Raw genomic sequence first — 27,028 nt, forward strand, 5'->3', positions numbered from 1 at the left:
TTTAACACATGAGGTTCACATCTTTGACTGCTGGACCCACACAGAAAATTCTCATTCCATGATGTTCCCAGTGGCCCTCTCCTTAAGGGTGGGTCTGTCCTTGGCGGAACCCTGAGTAGAGACCCGAAACTCTTGGGCAGATCTCCTTGTGGAGCATTCGAGCGTATCCAGTGAGTGAAAGTTTCTTTTTTTTTTTTTTTTTTTTTTTTAAAGTTTCATTTTTATTCTTTGATTTGCATCAGGCAGTGGGTGGGTTCCTGGAGTGGGGCAGACAGGCTCATCCTTTTTGTTAGAACAAAGGGCTTTAATGTCCCCGCTGGTCGGCCTGAGGGTGGAATTCCGCATGGATGTGCCCTCAGGCCGTGCAGCCAGGCCCTGCAGTGGCGTCCACTGAAAACCTAGACCCAGGTCTGCCAGTGATCCAGCCTCCTGCTCCTGTACCAGGGCCAGCGGGAGAGTGATGCGGCCAAGGTCACCCAGATAATTAGCGATGAATCCAGGACTGAACCCTGTCTCCTGACAGCTGCACATCACCTTTCCCAGCACGCTGCCTTTGGTTATGTTAATGTAGGCCACAGAGAATGTTTTCTTCTGAGGAAGTAGAAGCAGGTATTGGCTGGAGGAAAGCCGGAATCTGGGTCTCTACCAGGCTTCTCTTTTAAATAAGCAACTCCTAAACACTTGGGCACTTAACTTTCCCTATTCATCTTGTGGGACACACTTTTAATAGAAGCCTCAGCGTTGCTGGCTTAGTGGGGGTGGCCTTGGGCCCCATGGGCCGTGTGCTGGCAAACAGTTGGCTCTGTGCCATCGGCCTGTGGCGGTAGGAAGCGTGGTGTCACTGCCAGAGCCCAGAGCCGGCTTAGCGCCACTGGCTGCAGCCCTCGCCCTGCTGGCGGGGAAGCAGGCAGTGACCCGCAGCGGCCCGTTCATCTGTGGTCCCTAGTCCTGCTGACGTCACAGTCACCTTGGGGAGCTTTGTAACCACACACATCCTGACCCCCAGCCTGGACTCCCTTTTAGAAGCCGAGGGATGGTGCCGCGCACGGCCTCACCTCTGTGCTCCTCGCCTCGGCTGCTCTGTGAGCCCTCCGCCCCGGCCTGGAGGGCCGCACACAGGCAGGGTGATGCCTACACCCTTGGGGAGCCCAGGAACCCCTGAGGACAGGCCCCGGGCCACCAAATAATGCAGTGCAGCCGCTCCCTGACTCACAGAGGCTCAACTTAGGATCTTTCGCCCTTACAGGGTGCGAAAGCAACACACATTCAGTAGAAACAGTTCTTCGAAGTTTGAGTCTGGGTCTTAAGCTAGTGACAGCGAGAGCTATGGTCCTGTCTCGTGAAGCTGCCGGCAGCCGCCGCCCTCGGTCAGCCCCGCCTTCATGAGGGCCACCGGCCCCCCCACTGTGCGCTGACAGCCACGTGTGAGCTCGGAGCACGCGTGAGCGAGGCCAGGTGACGTGTACCGGCTGCATCTCCAGCTTGACACCATCGCAAGTCGAGAAAGATCTGCAGCACGGACGGTCTTTTTTTTAAAGATTTTATTTATTTATTGACAGAGAGAGATCACAAGCAGGCAGAGAGGCAGGCAGAGAGACAGGAGGAAGCAGGCTCCCTGCTGAGCAGAGAGCCCGATGCGGAGCTCGATCCCAGGACCCTGAGATCATGACCTGAGCCGAAGGCAGCGGCTTAACCCACTGAGCCACCCAGGCGCCCCCCGGACGGTCTTTTTAGAAGAGGAAACTGCTGAGGAGTGAGAGCATGTTGAGAGTTTTTGCCCCCTCCGTGTGTCGCCGACTCCGTTTGTCACCTCTCCGTCCTTTGTCCTTCCCCGACAGGTTAAGCAGTCTTTGCGGTCGCCATGACCTTCAGCAGAAAGTAGCCCTGCCGGCCCCAGCCCTGTGCTCTCGGCCCCGCAGCTGGCCAGAGGCCACCAGTGGGAAGACTGGACTCGATGAGCCAAATGTAAAAGAGGACCCCCTCTGGGTAGCAGCCCCCCACCCCCGGCCCCTGTTCTTTCACACCTTCATTAACATGTGTGCTCCACCGAATGCTGCAGCTCTCAAAAGTTTGCCCCGCCCTCCCTCATTCTGCGTGGCAGGGAGACTCAACCCAGAGACCTTCTGGGGGGCCCAGTGGGACGGGCGCCGGGGCTGTGACGGGGCGAGAGGCAGAGGGAGAGCCACGTGAGCGGCAAGAGCTGGGCCCCGAGTCCTGCCTCCTCCGAGACCTGAGGGCCCTTCCCTTGTAGGGAGGGAGTCGCCTGGGTGTGCCACTGCCTCTCCGCACCCCTGCGGCCTCTGTCGGGGCGCAGGCGCCTGCTGTGCGGCTCTGGAGGCCCGGGCACTTGACCTGCCGGGACCGCTTCCTCTCTCGGAACGGGCGGGCTCATCACAGCGCCTTCCCGCCGTGGCCGTGAGGGTGGGGCCAGAGAACGCCCGAAGACCCACAGCAGGGCGGGTGCTGCTATTCTAGTGCTGTCCCTGCCCTGGCCACTGAACCCTTGTCTGAGGTCCCGCGGCTAAAATGTAGCAGACCGCACTCAGATCCGCTCGCATCCGCGCCGACTCCTGCCACGCCGTGTGGTGTAGACCACCTCGAGCAGGGCTACGGCTCCCGCGCAGGCAGCTCCGCGTAGCCTTGGGCTGCCATGACTCGTGATGTCCCGCGCACCCTCTCACGTCGGGCTGGAGACAGCAGAAGCTCCTCGCACACAATATGGTGCAGGAGCTTCAGGAGCCTGTTGTGACTGGCATCTCCTTCGCCAGCGTGTTGACTGACAGCTGTTTCAAGGGCTCTTGAAAGATTCGTTTCTCCCCGGGAGCTTAGTTCCCCGCCGGTCTGGGTGCCTGAAGACCTTCCCTGCCAGTCTGAGCTGGGGAGAGAATTTCGGGAAGCCCTGGTTGGCAGAGGAGGAAGAAGAAGCTGATGGGGAGACTGATAAAGCCCCTCAGATCCGTGATGGCCGCGGGGGTGTCACCCTCCTCAGGAACCGACGGGCGGTGAGCCGGCCCGGGGAGGGCGCCCCACACCGAGCCCTGGGTCTGCAGTGGTCCTTGCCCGGAGGTGGAAAGGGACAGCTCTCGGCGGCAAAGCCCCTGTGTGGCTGTCTGCTCACTGCTTTTCGGTTTTATTATTTTTAAATAAGTTCTGCCCCCAAAGGAGGGGCTCAAACTCACAGTCCCGGGATCAAGAGTTGCACCCTCTGCCGACCGAGCCCACAGGGCGCCCCGCCCACTGCTTTCTGAGTGGCCCGATCCCTCTGTGCCTGAACTTCTCCTGCCCTCCCTGCTGACCTGGCATCAGGTCCCCTCTGCTTTTCTCTACGGGGTCCCCTGTCTTGCTGGTCTGTTGTTACTTTGCTCCACCTTCCCTTGCCACCGCTCAGCTTGAGGTCTGCTTTGATCTGTTCTCAGGGCTTTCCTAACCTCACTCACTAGAGGGATGAATGGCCTCCCCTTCGGGAAGCATTAGTGCCCTTCCTCTGCCTCCCCCACGGGGCAGGGTGGCTTTGATCTCCCAGTGGAATCCTGGGAGCTGTACCTTACTTTGGGGCCATTGTGGTGGGGCCCAAGCCTCGGCTGGGCTGGCACAGAGTAGATTTAAATTAAATTGGTTAATAGCAAAGTGTTTTTGTTGCCTCCCAGCCTGGTTTTTTTTTTTCTTCTTCTTCAAAATCTTGGATGCTGAACAAAATACAAAACAAAACAACAAAAAAAATTTCATTATTGAAAAGTTTAAAACAAGAAAGCAGTGAAGGTAGAATGCTTGACAGAAAGGAAGACCATCGCGGGTGACTTTCCCCGCACTCTGCAGCCATGGGCGAGTCTGGTGCCTTGGAGTCTGGCCACAGGAACCCCAAAACCAGTAGTGGAGGAGCTTGAGGAAGAGAGAGAAAATACAGCAAATCTGTCCGTTCTGTCTCCTTCTAGTAAGATGTCTGTCATTTGTGATGGGAAAGTGGGGACATTAAATGATCATATCAGCACAAGAAAAACTGCCACCGTTTAGCAATATAAAGGAGTAGTTTGTACTGGACCTTGTGAAGAAGTGGCTAAATTGGGCCGGATTGCCAGCCTACTAATAGAGAAACTAATGAGGCACCCTCTCCAGGAGCCAGAGGCCGAAGAGCACTAAGCTGGATCTGGAGCAGGACTCGGAGGATTTTCTGGTCCATTCGGTCCGTTGTTCTGCTCTCAAGTGCCCAGCTGTGCAGCAGCCACGTTTGCACATCTCCTGACCTGGGCTTCTCATCGGGCCTCTGGTGCACTGAGGACTTCACTGGGCTGGGACACGAGGCAGACGATGCCCGGGCCCCTAGGGCCTGTGCCTTTTCCAGAACCTTCATTGCCGGCCAGGGGTCCCTATTGGGAGGGGTGGTCCAGGCTTGGGGCCCCCACTGCCCCTCCCTAGCTGTGTGAGCGGCCGCCTGCCCAACCTCTGGAAGTCTCCATCTCCTCCTCTTTAAAATGAAAAGCAGGGTACACCCACCTCAGTTAACTTTCAGTGTGCCGCCGAATTTTACATGTTGGTCATATACAATGTTTCCTATTAAAAATTCTACAGAGAAGAGCAAAGAAAACATGCAGGCAAACAAAGCAGGCCAACCTGGGCTGTGGCCTCTGGATAGCCAGTGCGACTGGGGAATTTGGCCCCAGGACAGTTGCTCAGTCTGCTGAAGTGGACAGATCTAGCCCCGTCCCAGGGGACTCCTGGGACTAGTGATGAGCTCTCCGCACCTGGGGAAAGGAGCATACCCGTAACTAGGGGACAGCATGCCACGGGCAAGCAGCGCCTGGCTTCCCGGCTATGACAGCACTGACATGGGGGGCAGGGCTTGTTAGAAGCATTGTAAAGTAAACAGCAGGGGCTGGAGAAAGAATTCTCCAGAAACTCTCTTTCGTAAATGTTCCACAAAATGGCATGTGCACGGGTGGTTTTATTTAGCAATGGGTCTGGGTGGACAGGAAGCAGCCTCCAAGCTCAGGGGCCATGGGGCCCAGTTTGCTTTGCTGTGTTTTTATGGCCATAATTTCACCCCACCGATCACCACCCACCATCTTGCCAAGTTATCATTACTACTGTTTAAAAAAAAAAAAAGCATTGCTCATTTTAGAAAGCTGTCTGTCAGAAATGCTTAAAATAAAAACAGTCTGCACTTGGAAGGATAAGTACCACTTATCTGAAAGTCACTTGGGTAACAATTTCTCAGCAGTGTTGGATATGTGACCTGTAGCTTATGTTTCCAAGAAAGTCAGCACAGGTCTTCCTGGTAGGTGGCCTTTGGTGAGTGGGTGTTTCTAGTTTATTTCTTGATCCAACAAATATGTATTTATTGAGCAGCTGCTGGGTGCTGAGCGGTGTTCTAGGCCTTGGGGACGTAGCATGGACAAGATGGGCATGATCCTGTCCCCGCAGAGCTAATCGTCTTGTGGCTTCACCAGCCACCAGGCAGGCCACGGAAGTCCCGCAGGGACAGGGTGCTTGTCCGGAGACGAGAGGAGCAGAAGGGAGGGGAGACAGGCAGGGCTGCAGCCTGGCTGGGCGGGAGATGCTTCCCACGCACGGCCATTTATTTAGGGGAAGTGAGGCTCAGGTTCCGTAAGCTAGGGAGCCGTGTCCTCTGTCTGGAGTGTGGCCTCTCTGACCTTGAGCGTGGACACAGACTGACTACTAGATTGTTTGCAAACTCACCACGTGGAGCCTGGAGCAGCCTCTCTGGGTTCCTTCCACCTGACGGCTTTGTCCCCTGCCGCTTAGGTCCATTGGCACATCACGTGGTGTCCGAGGACATGTAGAAACTGGGGAAGTCTACACCAGGTAGACCCACGTTACTCCTGCTCAGAGTTGAATATTTTACATGGGGTTTTATTGTTTGTTTGTTTCATTTTGTTTTTTAACCTTAACATTTACAATGACAAGAACCCTACTGAAGGCAGTCAGCTAAACCAGGACTTTGAACAACTGTCAGACCAGGTATTAGTGATTAATTTGCTGCTTGGTGGCAGGCATTAGCGATTTCTGGTGTCACATTTCAGAACTACAAGGGATCTTAGATTACTCCTTTGTTTTTCAGAAGGGACACTGAGACCCAGAGAGATGAAGTAGTTGGGGGCTTCAGCCCACAGTGCCTTGTCTGGTCACCGGTTGCCTCTAGAAGGCCTAAAGCAGTCTTGCCCTCAGCCCTGCTGATAAAGCCTCTCCTTGGAGTTTGGAGACAGTGGGTGTGGCCCACCAGGATGCTGAAAACGGGCCCCAGCTTTGGGAGACAAAACCACATTTTGAGTGGCAAGGCACCTCGGAAGGGTAGTAGGAACTGTGAGACCCAAGGGCAAGATCGTGAGAAATTGCCAGATTCTGGGTGATGGAATCATAAAATCTCTCCGACAACAAACTGTGAGACAGAATGAGAATTACAGGAAGCAGAAAGACCAGTTCCCCGCCGGGGACGTTGTCCCAACGTGAAGATGAAGTCGAATGTGGACAGGTGGAGAAGCTTCTTTGCATCCGTGCAGTCTCATCCTGCAGTGACTTGGCTAAAAATCTCTGGGGCCTGCTGGCCTTTCCCCCCTCCGCTGGCTGTGGGCCATGGCCCTCCTCTCAGGTGCACACCCCCCCGCCCCCCGCTGCGGCTTCCAGTTGTTGCTGGAAGTCACTCCTCTGCCTCCAGGCCTGAATGCTTGGTGTCCTCCGCCTATGACACTCCTGCTCCCCAGCTTTGTTCACTGATTTTGGTACTTGAGATTTTGTTTCAGATTTCCTTCAGATCGCTTTATCACAGAAAGGGAACGCGTTGGTTTTCTTTTCTCCGTGCTGCTTTGGAGTGGCCTCTAACCCCTGTCATTGTCCCTGGTTCCAGGTGACAGACCACGCCACCACCGCCCTGCTGCACTACCAGCTGCCCCAGATGCCGGACGTCGTGGTCAGGTCCTTCATGGTGAGTGGCCTCAGGAGACACGCCTCCTTCGAAACCTTGGCTCCCCCCAAGTAAGAGCGGGCGGCTCAGAAAGTAGCTGTTCTGCCTCTGGGCCGCGGGGCCTTGCTGTGGGAGACGGGCCAGCCTGGAGAACGGAGGCTTTCTTTACACTGGGAAGGGATTTATGAGAATCCGTTTCCCACTTAATTAACTGGTGTACTCTGTCAGGCTGAACAAATGGTGGTTTCAGAAGTGATCTCCCAACACAGTTACCCACATTGATTTAGTCAGTAGATATTTATTGAGCGCCTCATCTATGCCAGACCCTGTGCTTGGCGCTGAGCAGGTGCCAATGACTAAGGCAACTCTTGCAGTGCCCCCCAAGACATGTACATTCTCAGGTTGGAGCACAGGATGGGGAGTGACCCCAAAACAGCCAGACAGCCATTGTACTGGTGTGTTGGTATCGGCTCCGGCCAGCTCTTGCAACCTGGTTATTCGATTACTAGTAGCTTGAAATTGAACCAGAACATTGGCACTGCCGACGTCAGCGAGCGCTGCAGGTCAGAGCCCGCCGCCGCCCCAGGGGCTGGCTCATCTGCACGCCTCTGCCCAGGTCTGCCATGGGACCCCCCCGGGCGGCCCGCACTAGGTCTTCCAGCCAGAATGGCAGCTGTGTGTGTCCGCATCATGCGGACATGGCTTCGTGCTCTCCCCTTGGTAGGCTCCTTCTCTCGTTGCGGCTGAAGCTCCCTTCTCAGTGCATGCTGGGAAGGTGCCAGTTAGAGACCTACTGGAAGACCTACCTGTTAGCAAGTCCAAATCAGCGTTGACAGCCAGGTGGAGTAGCGCTCAGCCGCGTCATCACGTCAGTTTGCCTCAGCAAGTGAGCTTCTTAGAGAACCCGCAGTTCATTTCTTGGAAGACACAAACCCGACTTATTGATTGGCCTCACGGCGCTGCGGGCTGAGCGAGCAGCCCCGGGCGCTCGGCAGAGCCGCGTGAGGGGCTCTCTCGTGCGTCGGGAGGACGGTCCTTGGACAGCCTCCGCGAGCTCTTCCTTTTTGGACGGATAGAGGGTTTTGCTTTTTAACCTAACATGTTGTCATGCCCAGTTTCCCTTTGGTAACTGACTCTGGGATTTGGGGAGGATCTGGCTTTGGTCGCCACTGGAGGATAAACAGTCCAGCTGAATGGTCATCAACTGCCACGAACTTATAGCCAGAACCTCGGCCACCTGGCCGTTGGAAGGGGGACGGCAGCGATGGGCCACAGTCGGCCACCGCCAAGGCAGCTGTGATGGAGACAGAGGATTTGTATCAATAAACTCGACCTCCCTCTTGAAAGAGCAATTTTCTCTTATCGACATAATTCAGGAGGACATTAAAGAATGAGATTCATGTGCCCCTGTCACAGTGAGAACTTGCTTAACTTGCTTGCCTGTTGTGGTGGGGTTTCGGTTGGGTTGGTTTGGGTTTGGTTTTTTTTTTTTTTGGGTTTTTTTTTTTTGTAGCAAATCTCCTTGAGTTTGAGAATTGAGTTACGGGAGTCTCATCCTTATGTATGACGCCCGGGAGAACCCTGCACTCTGAACCACTTAAGTGTGTATTCGCCTCTTATTATGTTATTTGGTGGCACCAGGGTGTCCCCGCCCTCCCCCAGGTGCGTTGGGCCTCATTGTGACAGAGAGCGATGACCTCTGAAATCAGATTAGAAGAAGGCATGTTGACCTCAGGAGAGAGTTCGAACACTGTTACCGATACGGAGTCTCCCTCCACAGCGTCCGTGCCTGCTTCTCGGCCAGGAGCGAGGCAAGGACCAGTGCGCATCTTCAGGGGACACGGGACACAGGACTGAAACGTGGTTGTGTGCGGCCCCGAGCCCCAGGCTGTGCGCCAGTGCACAGCGGCTCCTCCAGGGAGCACTTCCTGCCCCTGGGAGCAGGAATTCCTATTTTAAAAATACCCTCAGCTCCGGGGATGGTGGGTACCTGGGACAGCATCAGAACTGAGAATCAGTAGCCTTGTGACCTTGTGGACTCTGCGTGCAGCGCTCTCTGAAATCACGGGCCGTCTTTTGGGTCACAGCCAACTTGAGTTCTCTGGCCTCGAGGTCATTGGGCTTGACAGGAAGGATGACATTGGAAGCACCCGGATCCCATTTCTTTTATTTCTCTCCTCACTTCTCTTTTTAGACCTGGTTAAGAAGTTACATAAAGCTGTTCCAGGCCCCGTGCCAGCGCTGCGGGAAGTTTCTACAAGATGGCCTTCCCCCGACGTGGAGGGATTTCCGAACCCTCGAAGCTTTCCACGACACCTGCCGACAGTGACCCAGCCCCAGCCCCAGCCCCGTGGGCCTGTCGGCCCCGCCCAGCACCTTCCCAGATGAGCTGTCAGTCGGAGGATGGCTCAGACCTGTCCTCACGGCCCCAGACCCAGGTCCGGCGCTCTGCCCCGACCGTCAAGCAGCCCGTCCTATGTTAAGGCTGAGCTGCTTCCCTGGCAGATTCCATCTCGTGTGTTTGGGACTAATTATACACTGTCACTGGTTTATGGAAGGCAGAGAGGACCTTTTGAGAACTCCGAATAAGACAGTTACGCAGCCTGTTCTTTCTCGCGTGTTAGCAGCGCTGGCAAGGTGATTCTCCTGCGTCTGTGTTCTGAGTCGTTTCATGAGCCATTATCGTTTAAATGAGCCCGTGTTCATGCATACTGTCACGCTGGGGCTTTGGTTTGGTAACTTTTTTTTTTTTTTTAATAAGCACTAAACATTTCGTATCCCGGACAAGGCTTTGTCTCGTATTTCTTAAAGCACCTTCTGCACTCAGTTGAGTGAACATGTGAGCGGATTTGGGCCTTTTGAAAAAAAAAACAAAAACACTTAGTAATGTCTGTGTTTAAAACATTGTTCTTTCCGAGGACACTTTTCCTTGCTTCTTGCTTTTAGGAGAGAGGACAGTGTTGGCAAATACGCCATTTCAGAGATGTTTTTGCAGTTTGCAAAATGGATTGTTCTTTTTGAGGAAGAAAGCGCACACATGTTTCTTTCTGCTAAAGCAGTAACACACACACTTACCAAAGGGGAAGGAATCTGCCCATGTTACCAGCCAGAACACGTGTAAGCAGGCATGAGAAGGACGCCTGGCTTGTTTGTCCCATGTTTTATCCTAAACATTACTGTGGACAGATGCCGGCCCAGTTCATGCAGAGCCTCGACCCCAATACGGAAAGCCGTAATCTGTTTATATGAAGAGACATTGATCTGGTGGGGATCTTGAAGGAAGGGGGAGTTTCCTAGAGCGTTCCCAACCCAACATCTCCTTGCTATGAAGATGCCAGCAAGTCACTGCCTTCTCAAGATGTCCAAAAGAATGGGTGGTTCCTCCCTGTGTGCCGGTACCTCTCGCGCCCTCCCCACCTACCTTCACCAGGCTCAAATGAGCTAAGGACAGAGGGGATTTAGTGAGGAGGAAAGGATAGGACCCTGCCTCTCAGGGTGTGGTCCAGCAGCAGCATCCTGGGGCTGAGTAAAAACACGGAGCCTCAGGCCCCTCCCCAGACCAATGGAAGAAGATGCTGTGGGTGAGGTCCAGCAGTCTGATTGTCAACAAGCCCCTGGGGGACTCTGCTGGGGACCGCAGTCTGAGAACCCCGTCCAGGAGATGGGCATGCTTCCAGGGCCCAGTCTGGGAAGGTGTGATGAGAAGCAGCAAGAACGCTTCCCGTGCAGCCAGTGATGACAGACTAAATACCATCCCAGCTGTTACTGCTCGTGAGAGGCGCCACGACCTCACGAACCATTAAGAAAGGCAACATGCCGCCAGTTCAGCCACGACACAGGCCTTCATGAGAATCCCGTGTGACACGGGAGTCGCTCACGCCAGCCTTTCATTGCTCTGAAATGTCTTTCATCTGTTCCAAGGGGGCTGGCAACTTCCCCTGCCCGGGGTCTCCTTGTCGAGCAGGGGACAGACTAGAGCACGGCTTCGCTGGCTTGCGGGTCTCTAACCTTCTTATTCTCATAAGATGCTTGTTTGTTGCTTTGTGAGAACATCCCGAATTGAGGACGTGGGGTCTGTGACAACCTCTTGTCCCGTTGCTGCCCATCCTTTCTAAGGCATTGAAATAGCATGTAGACTGGCCCCCCACCCCCACGTGGGTCTCTGTGTGCGTTGTCGTGTGCAGTGAGGACAGTATCACCAGCTGTGACCAGGTTGGAGCACGTGGAAATGACAGTACGTCATGACCGCCAGCTGGCTGACGGCACCTGTCAGAGGTGTTGAAATGGGGGGCGTGGGGCAGGGGAGAGGGAGCCACTGATGAAATCACGGTATCGAGAGCGCCTTCTGGAAGGCTGTGTGGATTTTTAACTGTTTAGGTCCTGACTGCACCAGACCTGAGCAGACCCCGTTGGTACCAGGGGGTCTAAGTCCTGCCAATCTCCGCATTCAGGAGAGAAGGAGCCAGCTTGACAGAGCCCCCGGCAAGCGGGAGTTGCTACTTAATGACATTGTTTTCTCTGTGTCACGTTTAGGGATACCTTCCATTTGTGACAAATGATGCTTGTTTCCCATGTACAGGAAGGTGTAAAGTTTCCACTTTAAATAAATGTATTGAGGCAGGAAAGTGTCACCATTGGAGAGAAATACGAACTCTAGCGCCGGCGCCTATAGCAGCGGGTGGGGGCGGGCCCCCAGCTGCGGGGTCACGCCCGGCCAGAGCCTGAACTCTGGTCCCCCGCTCCCGGCGGTGGGGGCTCAGACAAGTCACCATTCCTTGGTACCCCCCGTCCGCGTTCTGTAAGGTGAAGACGGAGAGCAACCGTGCAAGAGGGAAGCTGGGGGGGGGGTTCACAGACGAGCCAAGACTGGCCATGAGCTGGTCACTCACCGCGGCGGGGCGTTGTGTATGCGGGTGGTGATTGCTCTTCTGTCCCCGTGTTTTATAATTTTCCTATATTTTATATACTTTTCTAAAAATCTTTCCCTAATTAAAAGCAGGAGGAAAAGTACAAGAGTTGGGCCAGTCAACCATTAAGGCCTTCCCGTTGTGGCACTTGCGCTCTTCGGCGCTGAGAGGGGAAAGCTGACAGGAAATGTGGGGGCCGGAAGGGCGAATGCTTGGTGCTTCAAGAGATGGACACGAGGGGCGCCTGGGCGGCTCAGTATCTGCCCAGCTCAGGTCGTGATCCCAGGGTCCTAGGATCAAGTCCCACTTCGGGCTCCCTGCTCAGCGGAGAGCCTGCTTCTCCCTCTGCCCGCTGCTCCCCCTGCTTGTGCTTTCGCTCGCTCTCTCTGACAAGTAGATGAATGAAACCTTTTTTTAAAAAGAGAGACAGAGAAACCAGGGAGACTAGCTTTGTGTCAACCATTAAAGTCCAGAGAACCTGTTGACCCAAAGTCAGCTGAAGTAGAGACCAGTGGCTTGGGACCCGTGCCAGGGTGGTAAATGGCAGGGGAGCTGGGAGGCCCGCTGCCCCTGGGAGCAAGGCATCGGGTCCCAGAACTGTCCCTTGTGCCCCTCCCAGAAAGGAAGGTGCCCATCACTGAGTGTGCTACCCAGATGCTACTTCTTAGACTGTGTGCCGTGACCTCTAGACCAGACCTATAAGGTCGTATGTGACTTAGTCATCGCCCAGCAGCTCAGCCTCTGCTCTGTGCAAGGTGCTCCGTCCCAAATGAGTACGTGGTGTTTCCCCTCGTTGTGTAGACCAGGAGAGGGTCTCACGCAGCAGTACACCCTGGAGATGGGCTGGATGTGGGACTGACCACGTCATCAGGCCCTGTGGCTACAGAGCAGCAGCCTCCCGGCCGAGGAAAAGGGACCAGTCCCCGCCCTGCTGGGGTGTGTCTGCTGGCGAGTGCCCTTGGCCAGGGCTTGGGGGTCTCTGTCCCGCAGGTGCTTTCCTGCTGCGATAGGGAGTGAGGCCTTTACCTGTGCCTTCTGCCAGGCCGGCTCCTGCTGATGAGCCGACCGGGAGGAACAGACAGAGGGGAATGAGGACGTCTATGCAGGGCTGTCCAGATTTTTTTCCTAAACTAAATCGGGAATTGGCCTTTCGGTATCGAGTGATATTTTTCTACTTCACACCACTGACGGCGAGCTGCAGGCACGAAACGATGAACTTTCAGTGTTAATGTGCAAACTTTCCGTTGCGTTCAGACTGTCAGAATGCGGGCCTGATGCTAAATCGAGAGCCTCATAAGGTCACCCTAGTTGGGAGGAGACGGGACATCAGCCCCACCAGCAGGATTCTCACAAGATCCGGAACCTTGGCCAACTTGACGGAAGGCACCGTCGGGCCACCGGGTCTGTGGGCGAGAGCACGGAGCAGGACGACTCACCTTGCTCGTCTGTGCCTCCCAGCGTCTGCGTCTCCGCGGGCGCGATCTCTGTGGAGGATGATCTCGGGGAACTTCCATTGTCCTGCATTTGACAGGAAAGGGTGGACCAGTGCCCCGGCACCTGCTCGGAGCTTCTCCAAGCCTGCACCCGTGCGTGCCTAGAAGATGAGCAGAGCCGAGCACTGTGGCCCAGCCCGCCAGCCGTCGGTCCTTCCAGTCTGCGTCTGCTCGGGGAGTAATTAGGCTTCGCTTTCTAGGACAGGCGGGTTTCCTTCCCCGTCTCTGCCGTCCTTCCCCCGTCTCCTCCCCACCCCAGCTCCTTCAGTTAGTGGAAAGGAACCTCAAAAACCACTTTCAAGTTGAATTTCAAATTGCAGGTTGGCTGCTCCCTGTCATTAGTGCTTGAAGAGATAAACCGGAAAGTTCACGAGCACATCTAGGCAGAGCACCATCTCGGCAGCTTTCCGCTGATTAGTTACTCAGGAGCAGCTCCCGTCTGTCTCTGTGCTAATGGAGTTTGAAATTTCCACTGGAGATGGGCTGTCTTCTGGGACCGCAGGAGCTGGGGATCGGTGCGAGCTGAACAGGCAGGTCCCGCCGGCAGCAGGCTTCACGGGCGCTGCGCTCGCCCCAGCCCGACTGAGGCAAAACGGTCGCGTGTCCCTGGTGGGGAAGGGGTGGGGGGAGGGATGAGAGAGGCCGTGAGCTTGGGAGCTGGCCTGGGCCGCCAGCGAGCCCTGTCACCGAGGGACGGTTTGTTCCTTAACTGTGCTGCTCCGTTTCTCCGGTTCCCAGCTGTCCGCTTGCGTTCTTCATTACCAGAGGAGTACGGGAGTTCCGTTTATAGAAAATTAGATCATGTGGATGAGCGAAAGGGAAAATATCCGTAACGATAATGACCAGGCCGCTTCGCCGTCGGTCTTCCCGGACCCGCCTACCCTCCTGTGGGTATGTTTGTGCGTGTCCATTTTTTGCCAGAAATACGAGCGTCCTGTGTACTGTTTTGAAACCTGCTTTCTTCCATTTCACAAAGACTAAGTTGCTGTGGCACAGAGGTCCCAAAATACAGCGGCTGAAAGAATGCAGGCGCGTCTTCTCTCTCACTGCAGAGCTCCGGAGGGGCTGGTTCGGACCGGAGGGCGGCTCTGGTGCGCGCAGAGATCGCCAGGATCCTGCTCTTGCTACGATGCCCGTCCAGCGCCTGACTGAGGACGTGGTCCTCCGCGGGGTGGGGGGTGAGGAGGCGCGTCCAGACCACCTCCTGCTCCAGCGCACCCAGCAGACCCGCATGTCCCGCGTCCCTTGCATCTCAGTGGGGCTGTGGAGCGTCCGCGTCTCCTGTCACCCGCAGAACCACAAGAACGCCTGCCTCTCCTGTGCTCTCCTTCTTTTCTGAGGCCATGTCGGAAGCGCCACACGGCAGCGGGACGTGAAGGAAAGATCGAGAACCCCTGAGTCCTTCCCTGGAGAAGAGCTTGCCTGGTGGGCCTCCCAGCCAGAAGCTTCTGCAGCGGATTCTGTGTGAGGGGCGTGAACTCCCAGACCCTTCGTTGTGTTACATCACTGAGATCTCAGCTGGCGGAGGTTGTTTTAAATAGCTGCCGGTTTTATGTACCCCAAACGCCATCTGCACACGCTGGCCACGGGCCACAGGTAGTAAATACTGGATCGACGGCAGAGGTCACTGCTTCCATCGCTACCGCGTTCATTAGCTTGAGTCCAGACCGCCTTCACTCCGCATGGAAGAGGACCGCATAAACGCCACCTCGGCCTGGCTGTTGCGTCCCCCGGGGAGAGCCACCCTGTCCGACAGCTCTTCCCTGACCGTTCGCTGTGCAAGTGCGTGTGTCCCCTCCCTTCCGTCGCCTCCGTTGCTTCCTCAGAGCATCCGTGGCCTTGGACGGGAGCCGTGTATCTTGTCATTCGCACCCCCCACTCGAGTGTCTGGAGGCAGGGACTGGGTCTGTCTCGGGCACTGCTCTGTCCTAAACAGGTGGCCCTGGGCCAGTCCCTTGATCCTCGGAGCCTGCATTCTTCATCGGGGAGTTGGGCCGGTGAATTTGGCCTTCCAGGTGCAGAAGTCTTGCAAGTGACCACACCAGATAGGTGTTGTGCACCTACTGGGTGTACCTACTGGGTGCGAGGGATAGTTGACATGTCCCGGGGGAGCGGACCCTACGGCACAGACGACCTTGTCAATGAATCATTGCAGGCAGGAGCGCAGACGCTGTGGGGAAGTCGTCCGTGTGGGGCCCGTTCTGTCTCCTGCCTTGCCTTTGTGCCTCCCTCCCGTCTCTCCTTACCACCAAAGAAAAGCCTCAGAGAAGAATCCAGAAGTTTGACGGCAGTGCCAGGGGATGGCCTGCCCCCTGCAGACATGGCGGAGCAGCTTGGGCTGTGCATGGAGACCATCTCTTAAGCACAAGAGATTAAAGACACCATTTCGAAAATGCGAGTGTTGGCAAGAGAATGTCAGAAGCCCAGACCGCCGCCCCACTTCCCAATCCTGTCTGCATTTCTGTGACTGTGCCGCCTCTCCCGGCCTTGATTAGAACGGGGTCCCTTTTTTTGCCATGGCCTTTTGATATTTGACTTTGCACTCGATGCCCCTAAAGCTAATAGGCGCTGGCCTTTCATTTCCAAAGGGTAGTTGGTCAAATTAATGATTGCTAAAAGGCCATAGTTAATTTGCTGTCCTTCCTGTTTCTTTCCATTAGTTTGCAAACCAGCAAAGTTCAAGAAAACTTCCGAGCATAAAAGAGTAGGGATCTAATTAGGAAGCAGGCAGGTAGTTCTAAACTTTCAAAAACTTAGGGGCCGTAGCTAAGGGAGGGCCGGGAGACCGTACCAGCAAGAGAAAACCAGTTCACTGCATGGTTGGTTCCTGGCCGTGGGGCTGATGCATTGAGGCCTGGGTAGCCTTTAAGTGGGTGAGCGTGTGACGCCATGTGACGCCGTCTAACTTGTCCTCAGCGAGGGATCACAGCCCAGACTGTCCGGCCAGACCCAGGGCGCCTTGCTCGGTCCACGGGGAAAAGGGCTGACGGCACTGAGGACAAAAGCGGTCCTGCCGGCCGCCTTCCTTCTCGGAATAGAAATACTGACGATCAGAAGCCAGTGGGATAAGGTTAATAGTTTGCACTTACCCGAAGTGAACCACACCTCACTGCATACAGGTTCTGGGTCCTCACGAGCCTCAGCCCAATGACGACCCCGTGCCCCAGGCCACCAGGCCCTTGTCAGCGATGCCATCCTACCGCGAGCTGTGGTGGTGACTGGCACCTGCCCCGTGAGAGCACATGATGACAAGAATCCAGACCCCACGCTGGGGTCACCCCTTCTTGGAGTAAAATAAAACTACACCTTGCCTTTGGGGAACTCCTCTCTGTCCCCTCATCAGTCCACGTGCTTCCATTAGATCGGCTCCGTCAGTCCCCCCTTTCCGCCCCCACCCCACAGTAAGGAAATCCTGGCCAGTCTCGGTCCCAGACACACACACACACACACACACACACACGCACGCACGCACGCGTACACGCACATACACTTGCTGTGATTGGCTCAGGGACAGCATGCTACGTAACGTAGCTGGAGGTCCGCAGTTGTATCTTCCTGGGGACGAGGAAAGCAGCCACCATAATTTCTACTGAGCTCGAGCAGAGGGAATGGAGACAGAGCTAGGTCCCGGGGCGGGGGCAGCCTCCCTCTGTGGGACCCCAGCTCACTCCAGCATGGCTCCAGCCACGGTGGAGAGAAGGGGAACGCGCCTTTTCTCACAGTGCCTGTTGTCCATGCTTCACATCACACCAGTGAGCAAAGAGAAAAACATGTAAAGGGTCCCAATCCATCTTTTAGATCAGGCGGTGACGGATGAATTTGGAACTGAAAGGCCATCAGTTGGTACCTGGCAAAAGGAGGCACTGTGTTGGGTATGTCTAAGCTATCACCAAGGGTCCAGCCTGGGTTCGGTCTTTGCTCAGAGCCTTTTTTTTTTTTTTTTTAGATCTTTATTTATTTATTTGACAGACAGAGATCACAAGTAGGCAGAGAGGCAGGCAGAGAGAGAGGAAGGGAAGCAGGCTCCCTGCTGAGCAGAGACCCCGACCTGGGGCTTGATCCCAGGACCCTGAGATCATGAGCTGAAGGCAGAGGCTTTAACCCACTGAGCCACACAGGTGGCCCCAGAGGCCATTTTTTGATTTGAGATTTTTTTGCCATCTGGAGAGGCTGGGAATGAGAAACCATTTTCTTTTCAAACCCGGCAAGTTACGGCTCTTTTACATTGCCTTTCAGTTGTCTTTAAAAAAAAAAACTGGAAAGTTTCCTTTTTAACCCATCCTTCCTCATGCATTTTGCTGTCAGCAGCCAGAAGAAATGAAGCCACGTCTTCAGCCCTGTGCTGCGAATCTCTTGGGAGGCTACCCGAGTCCCCGGGCAGGTTTCCGGGTGCCCCCAGACCCCGCGCTCGCGCTTCCCGGCACCACATACATAACAGGGATCCCCTTCCTCTTGCCCCCAGTAGCCTTCCCCTTGCTCCCCTCTAAGCCCTCTCCGAGGAGGGTACCCTCAAGCCCCCTCTGGCTTCTGCCACGCAGCCCCCGGCCCAGTATCTCCCGGAGACACTTGTGGGTGCCACTGTCTCTGTTGTCACCTACTGCCACTCAACAACCCCCTCTCCCGATTTAGTCGTTCACCCCCCCATTTTGAGTATGGACTGAATTTAGTGACCTGCTACTAGTGAAGACATAGAGAGGTGGAGAAACCCGGCAGGCGCCTCCTTAACCATCAAGGTCAAGGTCGCCAGAACCAGCCGTGGTGTAGCTGGGCTCTGACGGCACGGAAAGGGCCCTCCCCCTCTGTGCGGCTCTTCTCCAAGATCTGTACCCCCGTCTGATCTTGGGAAAACACTCAACAGACCCAAACTGAAGGGCATTTTGCAAAATACTTGACCGCTACTCCGAAAAGTGTCAAGGTCGTGAAAGACCAGGGAGGACGGAGGGAAGCTGTCACAGGCGGAAGGGGACCGCGGACACAGGCCACATCCCGGATGGGGTCCCAGAGCAGAAAACCAACGCTGGCAGAGGAGAAACCCTACGTCTGAGGGTAGCAGCAGTACATCAAGGCTCGTTTCTTTCTTTTGATAAACGTGGTCATTGGAAGACGTTAGTATCGAGGGAAGGTCCGTGGGAATTCCGTCTACTGCCTTTGCAGCTCGTCTGTAACCCCAAAACCGTTTCTAAATAAGAAGGTGGGGGGCGCCTGGGCGCCTCAGCTGGTTGGGCGTCAGACGCTTGGTCTCGGCTCAGGCTCTGATGTCCCGATGGCGGGAGTCAGCTTCAGATTCGCCCTCGCCCCGGCCCCTCCCCCGACTCGTGCTGACTGGCTCTCGCTCTAAAATCAATAAGGCGAATCTTTCTAAAAATAAATCAATAAAAAGTGTGTGCTTGTTAATTCAGTGTTTCGAAATCTACAACCACCACATACTGCGCTCACAGATTTCCAGTGTGGGCGGGGCTTGGCTACGAAGACGCAGCTCAGCTCGGCTCTGCGCCCCAGGGGACCACAGGGACCAGCGAGAGCGGCCCCTGCAGGGCTTAGAGGAGCTTTCCTCAAGATGACTCACCTGCATGGCTACAGACAGATGCAGTCATTGGCCGGGGGCTTTGGGCCTCAGTTTTTCCACTTGGGCCCCTCTGCCCCGTGGAGCTGGGTCCCAAGGGCTGGCAGCCCAAGAAAACCATGTAGACTCCATACCATTTTCTACGCCCCAGCCTCAGAAGTTACACAGCATCACTGTTAGCCAGCCAGCCTCTAACAGCCCAGAGTTGAGGGAGGGGACCCATGCCCCACTCTGATTAAGAGGGACACCTGGGTGGCTCAGTTGTTGGGCATCTGCCTTCGGCTCAGGTCAGGATCCCGGAGTCCTTGGATAGAGTCCCACATCGGACTCCCTGCTCAGCAGGGAGCCTGCTTCTCCCTCTCCCACTCCCCCTGCTTGCACGATCTCTCGCTATGTCTCTCTCTGTTAAATAAATAAAATCTTTAAAAAAAAAAAAAGAGGGGTGTTCAGAGTGTGTGACCTTGTTTGAAACCCAGGACGGGGCCCACCCCTCCCTTTTCCTCCTCTTGTTGTGGGATATGGAACTGCCGTCTTGGACCGTGAAGTGGTCTTGGGAATGCAGGCCGCACGTGCAGAGCAAGACAGAGCCGACTGGGTGTCTGATGGCCCCGCAGAGCTCTGTGCCAGCCCTGTCTGCCCACCTCCAGGCTCAGATGAACGAGAGGAGGAAAGTCTGTTGTGGAAGCCGCTGCTCCTTGTCTCTGTCCCTGCCGGCCCAACCCCGTCCTCACCGACAGTCCCCTCTGCCTGGCTTTCCTGGCCCTTACCGACCCCATGGGACATGTCATCTTTATTCCTGTGAGGGTTTGATCGGAGTCTGACTCGGTTACCTACCCCAGGAGTTTCGAAGCGCACAGTGGGTATATATTACGAACGTAAGCTTTTTTTTAACGGCTTGTTTCATGGTTAACTGGGGGTTCAGAGCAATGGACAGTCTTTCCCACACTGGGGAGCCCAGGGTCCACACTGAGGACGGCGCGGAGCCGTGCGCACAGCAAGACTCAAGTATGAGGGTGCTGAGGGCGTGCCGGACTGCAGACTGCTGGGATCGGTCAGAGTGAGTTTTGGTTTTTTGTCTAGATAAAGGTTAGCATTTTTACACTGTGTAGCGTGAATAGCGCCATAACTGAAATGTCACAATTTACATGACTCATTCCATGTCCTTTTAACGCTCTGTCGTGTTACGTTTTGCCCCTTCAGGCTGGTTCACGCTCCCTGATCGTCAGCCTCCCCCTCCCCCAGGCCACACTCAGAGCAGTGTTGTGTTCTGACCTGAGACCTCGCTTTGGTTCGAGCTGACTGTATTCTGACTTCAGGGCATGCCAGAGTCCCCTGTCTGCCTTCCCAATAGCCACACTCCCATCCTTCCTTCCAGCAAAACTCCCCTTTTGAACCTGGGAAAAAGACTTCCTATCCCAGCTCCTTTACAATTAGGAGTGGCCATTGAGATGGGACTGTAGTTACGCACAACTCCTGGGAGGTATTCCTGAGGAGGTGATGAGAAGAGGGAGGTCATTTCTGCCCCTTCCTCCTTCCTGCTGAAGTGTGGGCGTGATGGCTGGCACTCTCGCAGCCATCACAGACCATGAGGTAGAAGCCACATGGTGAGGATGGCAGAGGAGCCTGGCTGGCAGGCAACTCTGACGTCCATCGCTGGTCGTCTTTTGTGTGGGAGACAGCTAGGCTACCTTGTTGAAGCCACCATTGTTCTGGCTCTTATGTCATGGCTGAATTTGATCCTAATTTATATAAGGATATCTGATGGAAGTTGGCTTTTTTAAACAGTCATCTGTATGAGCTTGTTTCCCTGTGTCTCTTTCTCACCTTCCCGAGGAGCTAATTGAGAGTCCCAGTTAATTGCCTTTTTTTTGCTCTTGTGTGCGGTGTTTGTCGCAGGCACACGGAAGGCCCGGCCTGCACTGAGAGCTGTCCTCCTCCTGTGTGTTGTTGGCTGCCGTCCCCAAGATCATTAACACCCCGATTCCATCAGCCTCTTTGAGACCCGCACGATTTCGGTGTCTGCTGGTGTTTAACACTGCTAAAGGTTATTGAATCCATCTTTAGTCAAGAAAAGCGATTTAATGAGCATGTTTCTGCCTTATGATGAGACAGTGGCTGCACGCATGTGCTCTGCGCTCCAGTCAGCCCCGTGGCTGTCCATCTCCTCCCCGCCGATTTAATTTCTCGGCTGGTGTGGGCAGATAGAGCAAGCTGGCTTTTTCATGTGCTCCCCCCAGCCCTCCCCAGCCCCCCCAGCCCCTCATGCATTTTTCATCTCAGCTCCCCACTCCCTCTGCCCTGAGAACAATATCGATCGCCTGATTAAGCCATCAAGTCACAGCAAACAGCAAACAGCAGGGCCCTGCTCCTTCCTCCACTGCCAGGTGTGCCTCTCACACATTACAGTGGAGAGATGCTTCCGCAGCCCACCCACCGCTGACCTCGGCATTCCCCACCCTTATTTCGTGGTGTTGGGACAATAAGCAGATGAACTTACCCAAAACCAGGTCCTCCGTACCCGTCATCTAACTAGAATACTTTGGGGCTTTATTTTTAAACCAAGCCTCTGAAGATCCCCTTGCAAAGACCTCTTTAAAATGAAATTCAGAGGGCACCTGGGTAGCTCAGTGGGTTAAGCCTCTACCTTCGGCTCAGGTCATGATCTCAGGGTCCTGGGATCGAGCCCCGCATCGGGTTCTCTGCTAAGTGGGGAGCCTGCTTCCCCCTCTCTCTCTGCCTGCCTCTCTGCCTACTTGTGATCTCTTTCTCTTTCTCTCTCTCTCAAATAAATAAAATCTTTAAAAATAATAATAAAAATAAAATAAAATTCAGTATTACTTATCTACTGCCGTGTAACAAATTGCCCCCAAATTTAGTGGCTGTAGGAAAAAACCTGGAGAACGTCACATTTTCTGTGGGTCAGGGATTCAGGAGCATCTTTGCTAAGTGATTCTGCCTCCGAGGGCCTGGAAGCTTCCATCAAAATGGCAGCTGCAGTCCCTGGAAGGCTTGGCTGGGGCTGGGAGATAGGGGTCCATGCTCACCCGCCCGGCCGTGGGCAGGAGACCCCAGTTCCACACCAGGAGCTTCTCAAGTGTCCTGCTAGCTTGCAGCGGGCCTCTCCCAGGGCGAGGGATCTGAGAGAACAAGCAGGACCCCGCAATGACCTGGTGTCACCTAGTGTCATTCTTCCTCTGTCACCTCCACCTTCAAACAGTGTCTGCCCCACCCTCCTGGGCTCCTCCTCTCCCAGCCTGGCTGCTCCTTCCCCGCCCCCTGCTGCCCCCGTGCTGCGGGTGAATCCTGCCTCTCCCTTCCCCAGCTTGCCGCAGTGCCTGCCAGCACAGCCGGGGCTTCCCCGGGCACTGAAAGGCAGGGACCGCCACCCATGTGTCCCCAGCATCTCCTCCGGGGCTGGCCTCTGGTGAGTCCGTACCGACTGAACCAGGGAGCCCTGAGTTCACCACTCGCTCTGGCCTCCGCGGGCACCATGTAAAACCTCCCTGTGTTCATCTGCTCCTGGGAGAGGGAAACTGGTGCCGGGTGCGGAGGGATTTGGACACCAGCACAAGGGGGTGTTCCTGACTGTGCCCCCCAGCTTCCTGGAAGGGCCCGAAGGGGGCCCAGTGTCTGCCTGGATTCAGGGTGGGACAGGGAGGCACTTCTGCTGCCGGCGGGGTTGGTCTTGCTGGGTTTCCGGGGCTCCAAGCCCAAGGACGGCCCAGCACAGCTCCCCACTTCCCTCTCTGCAGCCCTTCTGCAAGTCTGTGCTCAGGAGGGCAGCTCCTTTCCTGGAAGCAGAGGCTCAGAGAGGGCTGGGACCGTGCTTAGGCGCACTTACTGTGCCCCCTGCCCGGGGCTGCCCAGCATATTCTGGATCACCCACGTTGTCCTAAAGGGAGACACAGAAACAGAAGGACCTCATCATCCATTCGCCCTGATCAGTAGCTGCTTCCCAGGTTCTCACAAGAGCCGCCCCTCTTCCCCTGAGACGGTTCCCCGAAACCCACATCGATGACCCCCCATCTCCGCATTTCTGTCAGGGGCCCACTGGCCCCCAAGTGCAGCCCCAAGCCATCCGTGAGAAACCTGCGAAAGCAGGGCCTTTCGTGGCCAATTTCACGGTGTTCATGGGAGGACCGAGTGCAGTTCGCTTACAACACTGACTCCCCTGAAGCTTTCACCAAGCATTTTGCAGCGAAGTTCTTCGATTTCCCGGCACCCCCCACCACCACCACCGTGTCCTTTCCCACCATTACTAAATACCAAGAGATATTCTGGTCCGAGTTCCCACTCCCCCAAGCCCTGATTCACACAGTTGTATGTGCTGGGGAGTATGAGACTTGTCACCCTGCCGCCCGTGAACTCAGATGGGCGGGCGACAGCGACAGGAGCACCAGGAAAGAAGCCGGCATTTGAGCTCAGAACAACTTGGCTCTGCAGACCTCACCCGAGCCCCAACTTAAAACACTCAGAAGCCACCTATGTGACCAATGACGTCACCTCCCATTTAAACCACTTCTTTCCCTGAGCTGCTTTCTCTTACCTCAGTGCGTGCACGTTTCTAACTGCCTGGCTGGCTCCCAGGCTGAGTCTCTGCCTTTCTTGAGGGCAGATGGCCCCAAGCAGTCCCGTCCCGGACAGGACTTTTTCCCTGGTCTTTGGACATCACACCTCGTTAGGGGCTCTGGTTTGTCATCTCCACCCGATTTTGAATTCATCTACTTGTCTTCCATCCCGACTTGTGAGTTGGGAGGGGTTTTGTAATAGTAACGATAACATGGTCACAGTAACAATAACACAGTAATCGGACCCTCCCCGGGGGCCTGCCGCACGCCTGGCACTGTGAGAAGCCTCTGGAAGTTGGGTTCTCTGGACGCAGGTGCTGAGATGGGATGGAAGATGTTCATCGTCCTGCAACACCCGTGAACAGGGGAGGGCGGAAGCAAGGTTGGCCTGAGGGAGTGGCGGACCCGAGATGCCGGCCAGCCCGGAGAGGGAGCTCAGGACGAGCACGAACTGTCCCCGTGCCCCACACTGGCCCACACCCCACGTCTCAGTCTCTGGATGCCAACTGTCCTCAAAGGACATGGACCGGCTGAGGTGGGTCTCCACAGCCCAGGCCCACCCTAGAGGAGCTGAGACCTGGGACCCTCCTGCTCACTGCTCTCCTGCAGCCGGGGAGCAGGCCCTTCCTGAAGATGATGGGGGCAGAGCCTCTCCACGTCTGCGGCAAGCCTTCCGTGTCTACAGTCCAGCTTGCACCTGATGGCAGGTGCTTTTGCAAATGAAAGAGCAGGCTCAGAGAAGTTAAATCACTCCCCCGAGGTCACACCGCTCAGGTGCTGTCGCACATCTTCCTGACTGCAAGGTTCAAATTCACAGCTACCGCCACGCTGCCTCTCAGGCAGCCTTATCCTAAGGAGCAGATGCCATGCTCTGCTGACTTCCTGGCTCCCTCCTGGGAGAGTTTTATAGTTCTGAGTTTCCCTGTCCGAAAAGCGGGTCAGACCAGCCGGTGATCCCGCCTTCCTTCCCATGTCACATCTTCATTCTGCCGTGAAAACTGAGATGCTTGGCTCCTCTGCTCCCCCATCGATTCCGGGAGCTTTGGGTGTCCTTCCAGTTCCCCCCCTTTCCTGTAGAAGCTGGAGTCTGTTTAGGCTGTTGCCACCTGGAGCGCTCACTATCTGAAAGCCAGGAAGCTGTGACAGTGGCCAGAACCCCCGGGAAGACAATGGACACATATGCCTGCAATATTTTACACAGATCCACTGCTTGAGGTAGTGAGTTCCCTGTCTGGAGAAGCAAACAAGCACAGGGTAGAAGAGCAATACTGGATTTTGTGCAGATTCAGCAAACACGTTAGATAAAAGCGATTGCCAACTGTCCTCGTCTTGTTCTCACTGCCAGGAGATTTTGTCCTTGTCAAAATCAGCATCATTTCACCTGGGGACGTGGGAGGACGCTCACAGGGCTGGCTCCGTCCCGAGCTACCTCCAGAGGTGCCCGGCTTTCGAAATGTGTAGATGTTTGGGTTTTTTTTTTTTTTTAAGAAGATAAAGTAGGGGGAAAATAGGAAGTGAAATACCAGATCTGTTTTGTTCTCCCGAAAATCAGTCGTCCTAAGGGCCAGAATTTTTCATGAAGCTATTGTCAGTGTTGTTCCCCTTTCAAGGCCGGTGTTCACACCAAGACGGCCTCCTGTTTCTCAGCTGCATGGGGTTTGGGACTCGCTGAGGCCACAGGCCAAGGGTCACGAAGAGGGAGAAGATACAGAGACACAGGGCCCGTCCGCTCCCAGGGAGGTTTCATCACTGGGAAGCACCATTCACGAGGAACTAGAAGCAGACAGCAGGTGCCCCAAAGCCACGCCAGGCCTTCCTCCCCACAAGCTCAGCTCTGGCCTGGGTTGGTCAAGACCCGGGACTCAAGACGACTCCAGCTTAAGGCCTGCCTGGCCCCTGTGGCGTGCAGGCTACTGAACGGGCCAGAACCTTGGCTCCTTCCTCCCTCCCACCCCGTCCTGGCATGTCCTCCGCCCCCACCACGGTGCTCTAAGCCCTCTCTGAGTCTGGGTCCTTGTGGCCGGCAGCTCAGCGGGGTTGGCTGGCTTCCCCTCTGCGTCTCTAGGGGAACCTTCCCCTGGTCCCCCGTCTCAATGCTCACCAACAGATAAAGCACTTGCCTCAGATCACAGGCTACGAAGTAGAGAAGGTGGGATTCAGGCCTGTGGTGCCCCAAAGCTGTGCCGCTTCTGGTGTGGGCCCTTTCCTCAGGACATATCTGGTCCCGTGAGGTCACAAGGCCCTCAGAGAGGAACAGACATCAGGCCCCTGGGAATTCAGAAGAGGGCCCTGGGTATCAAGGGTATCAAGGAGGCTTCCTGAAAGTGGTGGCGTCTGAAATAAGCCTGGAAGGTCAGATGGGGTTTGAGCAAGAGCCGGGGACATGAGCATCCTTGGGAAACCCAGAGGCTGGTCCAGGAAGCTGGTCGGCCGCAGACAGCGGCCACGGGTGAGTGCCCCGCCCACATGCCTGGCACACCCTCCACCACCCAGCAGGCCGGGGTGTCCAGGATGGAGAAGAGGCAGGAAGCCCTGTGTCTGGTGCCCTCGGAGTAAGGAGACCATCCGAACTGGGTCCCTGGGCCCCAAGGGTGTCTCCCAGCTCCAGGGCTCCGAGGCAGGCAACCCGGCATCGCTGGCAAATCTGTGAGATGTGGGGGAGGGTGTGCAGCCTGCGTCGAAGGGATCCAGGACCCGGAAGTTTCCACAGCCCCAGGGTGAGAGGAGGGCGCAGACACGGGACGGGCTGTGACTAAGGGGAGAAGAGGTGGCTTCTATCCCAGAGGGGCTGAAGGTCGGGCATCCCCAGTCTCTGAGGCGCCACCGCACTTTCCCGCTTCTTCAGAAGCTCTGGTTGGGGAGCAGCCCCGGCCGGACCATGGCTCCTCCAGCCTGTCTGGGGCTCCTTCCCCCCCTTTCCAGAGGAGCCTCAGCTGTGATCGCGGACGATGGGCCTCTCAGGCCTGACACAGCCTTTCTTCTGCTAAAGTCTGCGGCTAAAAATGCCTTGGGTTTTACGCACTGCGTCTCCCCCCAGAGCCGGGGTCACTCTCCAGAGCCTCCTCCCAGGCCGGTGGCTGCGCCCACCTTCCCTCGGCCCCCAAGGCCCCTGCACACTGGAGGGGGGGGGGGCGGTGAGTGGCGGCCAGCCGGAGCCCAGGGGGAGAGGTGGGCTGCCTGGCCCCAGGGCTCTGGGGAGCGGGGAGCTGTGCTCAGGGCCCAGGCAGAGGACCCACAGCTCAGCTCCCACTGGGATGAGAACTCAGCATATCGAAGAGGGGACAACAAACAAAATATCCAAGATGGGACGTTCCCATCGCACAAGGACTAGAGTGTTAAGAGCGTGTCCTGAGACGTCTGGGGGGCTCAGCCGGTTAAGCGCCGACTCCTGGTTTCGGCTCAGGTCATGGTCTCTGGTTGTGGGGCTGAGTCCCACGTCTGGCTCTGCGCTCAGCAAGAAGTCTGCTTGAAAGATCCTCTTTCTCTCCCCTTCCCCCATCCCTCCAATAAATTAATAAATCTTAAAAAAAATAAAAAGAGAGAGCAGGTTCTGGTTCCTCCCCTCCCCACAGCTGCACGGT

The 27,028-nt window shown here is 55.7% G+C and overlaps 1 protein-coding gene across 1 annotated transcript in view; it reads left to right on the forward strand.

Annotated features, from left to right (window-relative positions):
* The window catches only part of MED27 (mediator complex subunit 27), a 194,048-nt gene extending 184,348 nt beyond the window's left edge, over window positions 1-9,700 (forward strand). Inside the window, exons 7-8 of the mRNA XM_044264626.1 lie at window positions 6,860-6,937; window positions 9,111-9,700. Of these exons, the coding sequence (XP_044120561.1) occupies window positions 6,860-6,937; window positions 9,111-9,245 (213 nt within the window). The 3' untranslated portion in view covers window positions 9,246-9,700. The remainder of the gene's footprint in view (window positions 1-6,859; window positions 6,938-9,110) is intronic.
* The last annotated feature ends 17,328 nt before the right edge of the window (window positions 9,701-27,028 follow it).

The sequence above is a fragment of the Neovison vison genome, chromosome 9 (genome assembly GCF_020171115.1).
Source record: "Neovison vison isolate M4711 chromosome 9, ASM_NN_V1, whole genome shotgun sequence".
Lineage (NCBI taxonomy): Eukaryota > Metazoa > Chordata > Mammalia > Carnivora > Mustelidae > Neogale > Neogale vison.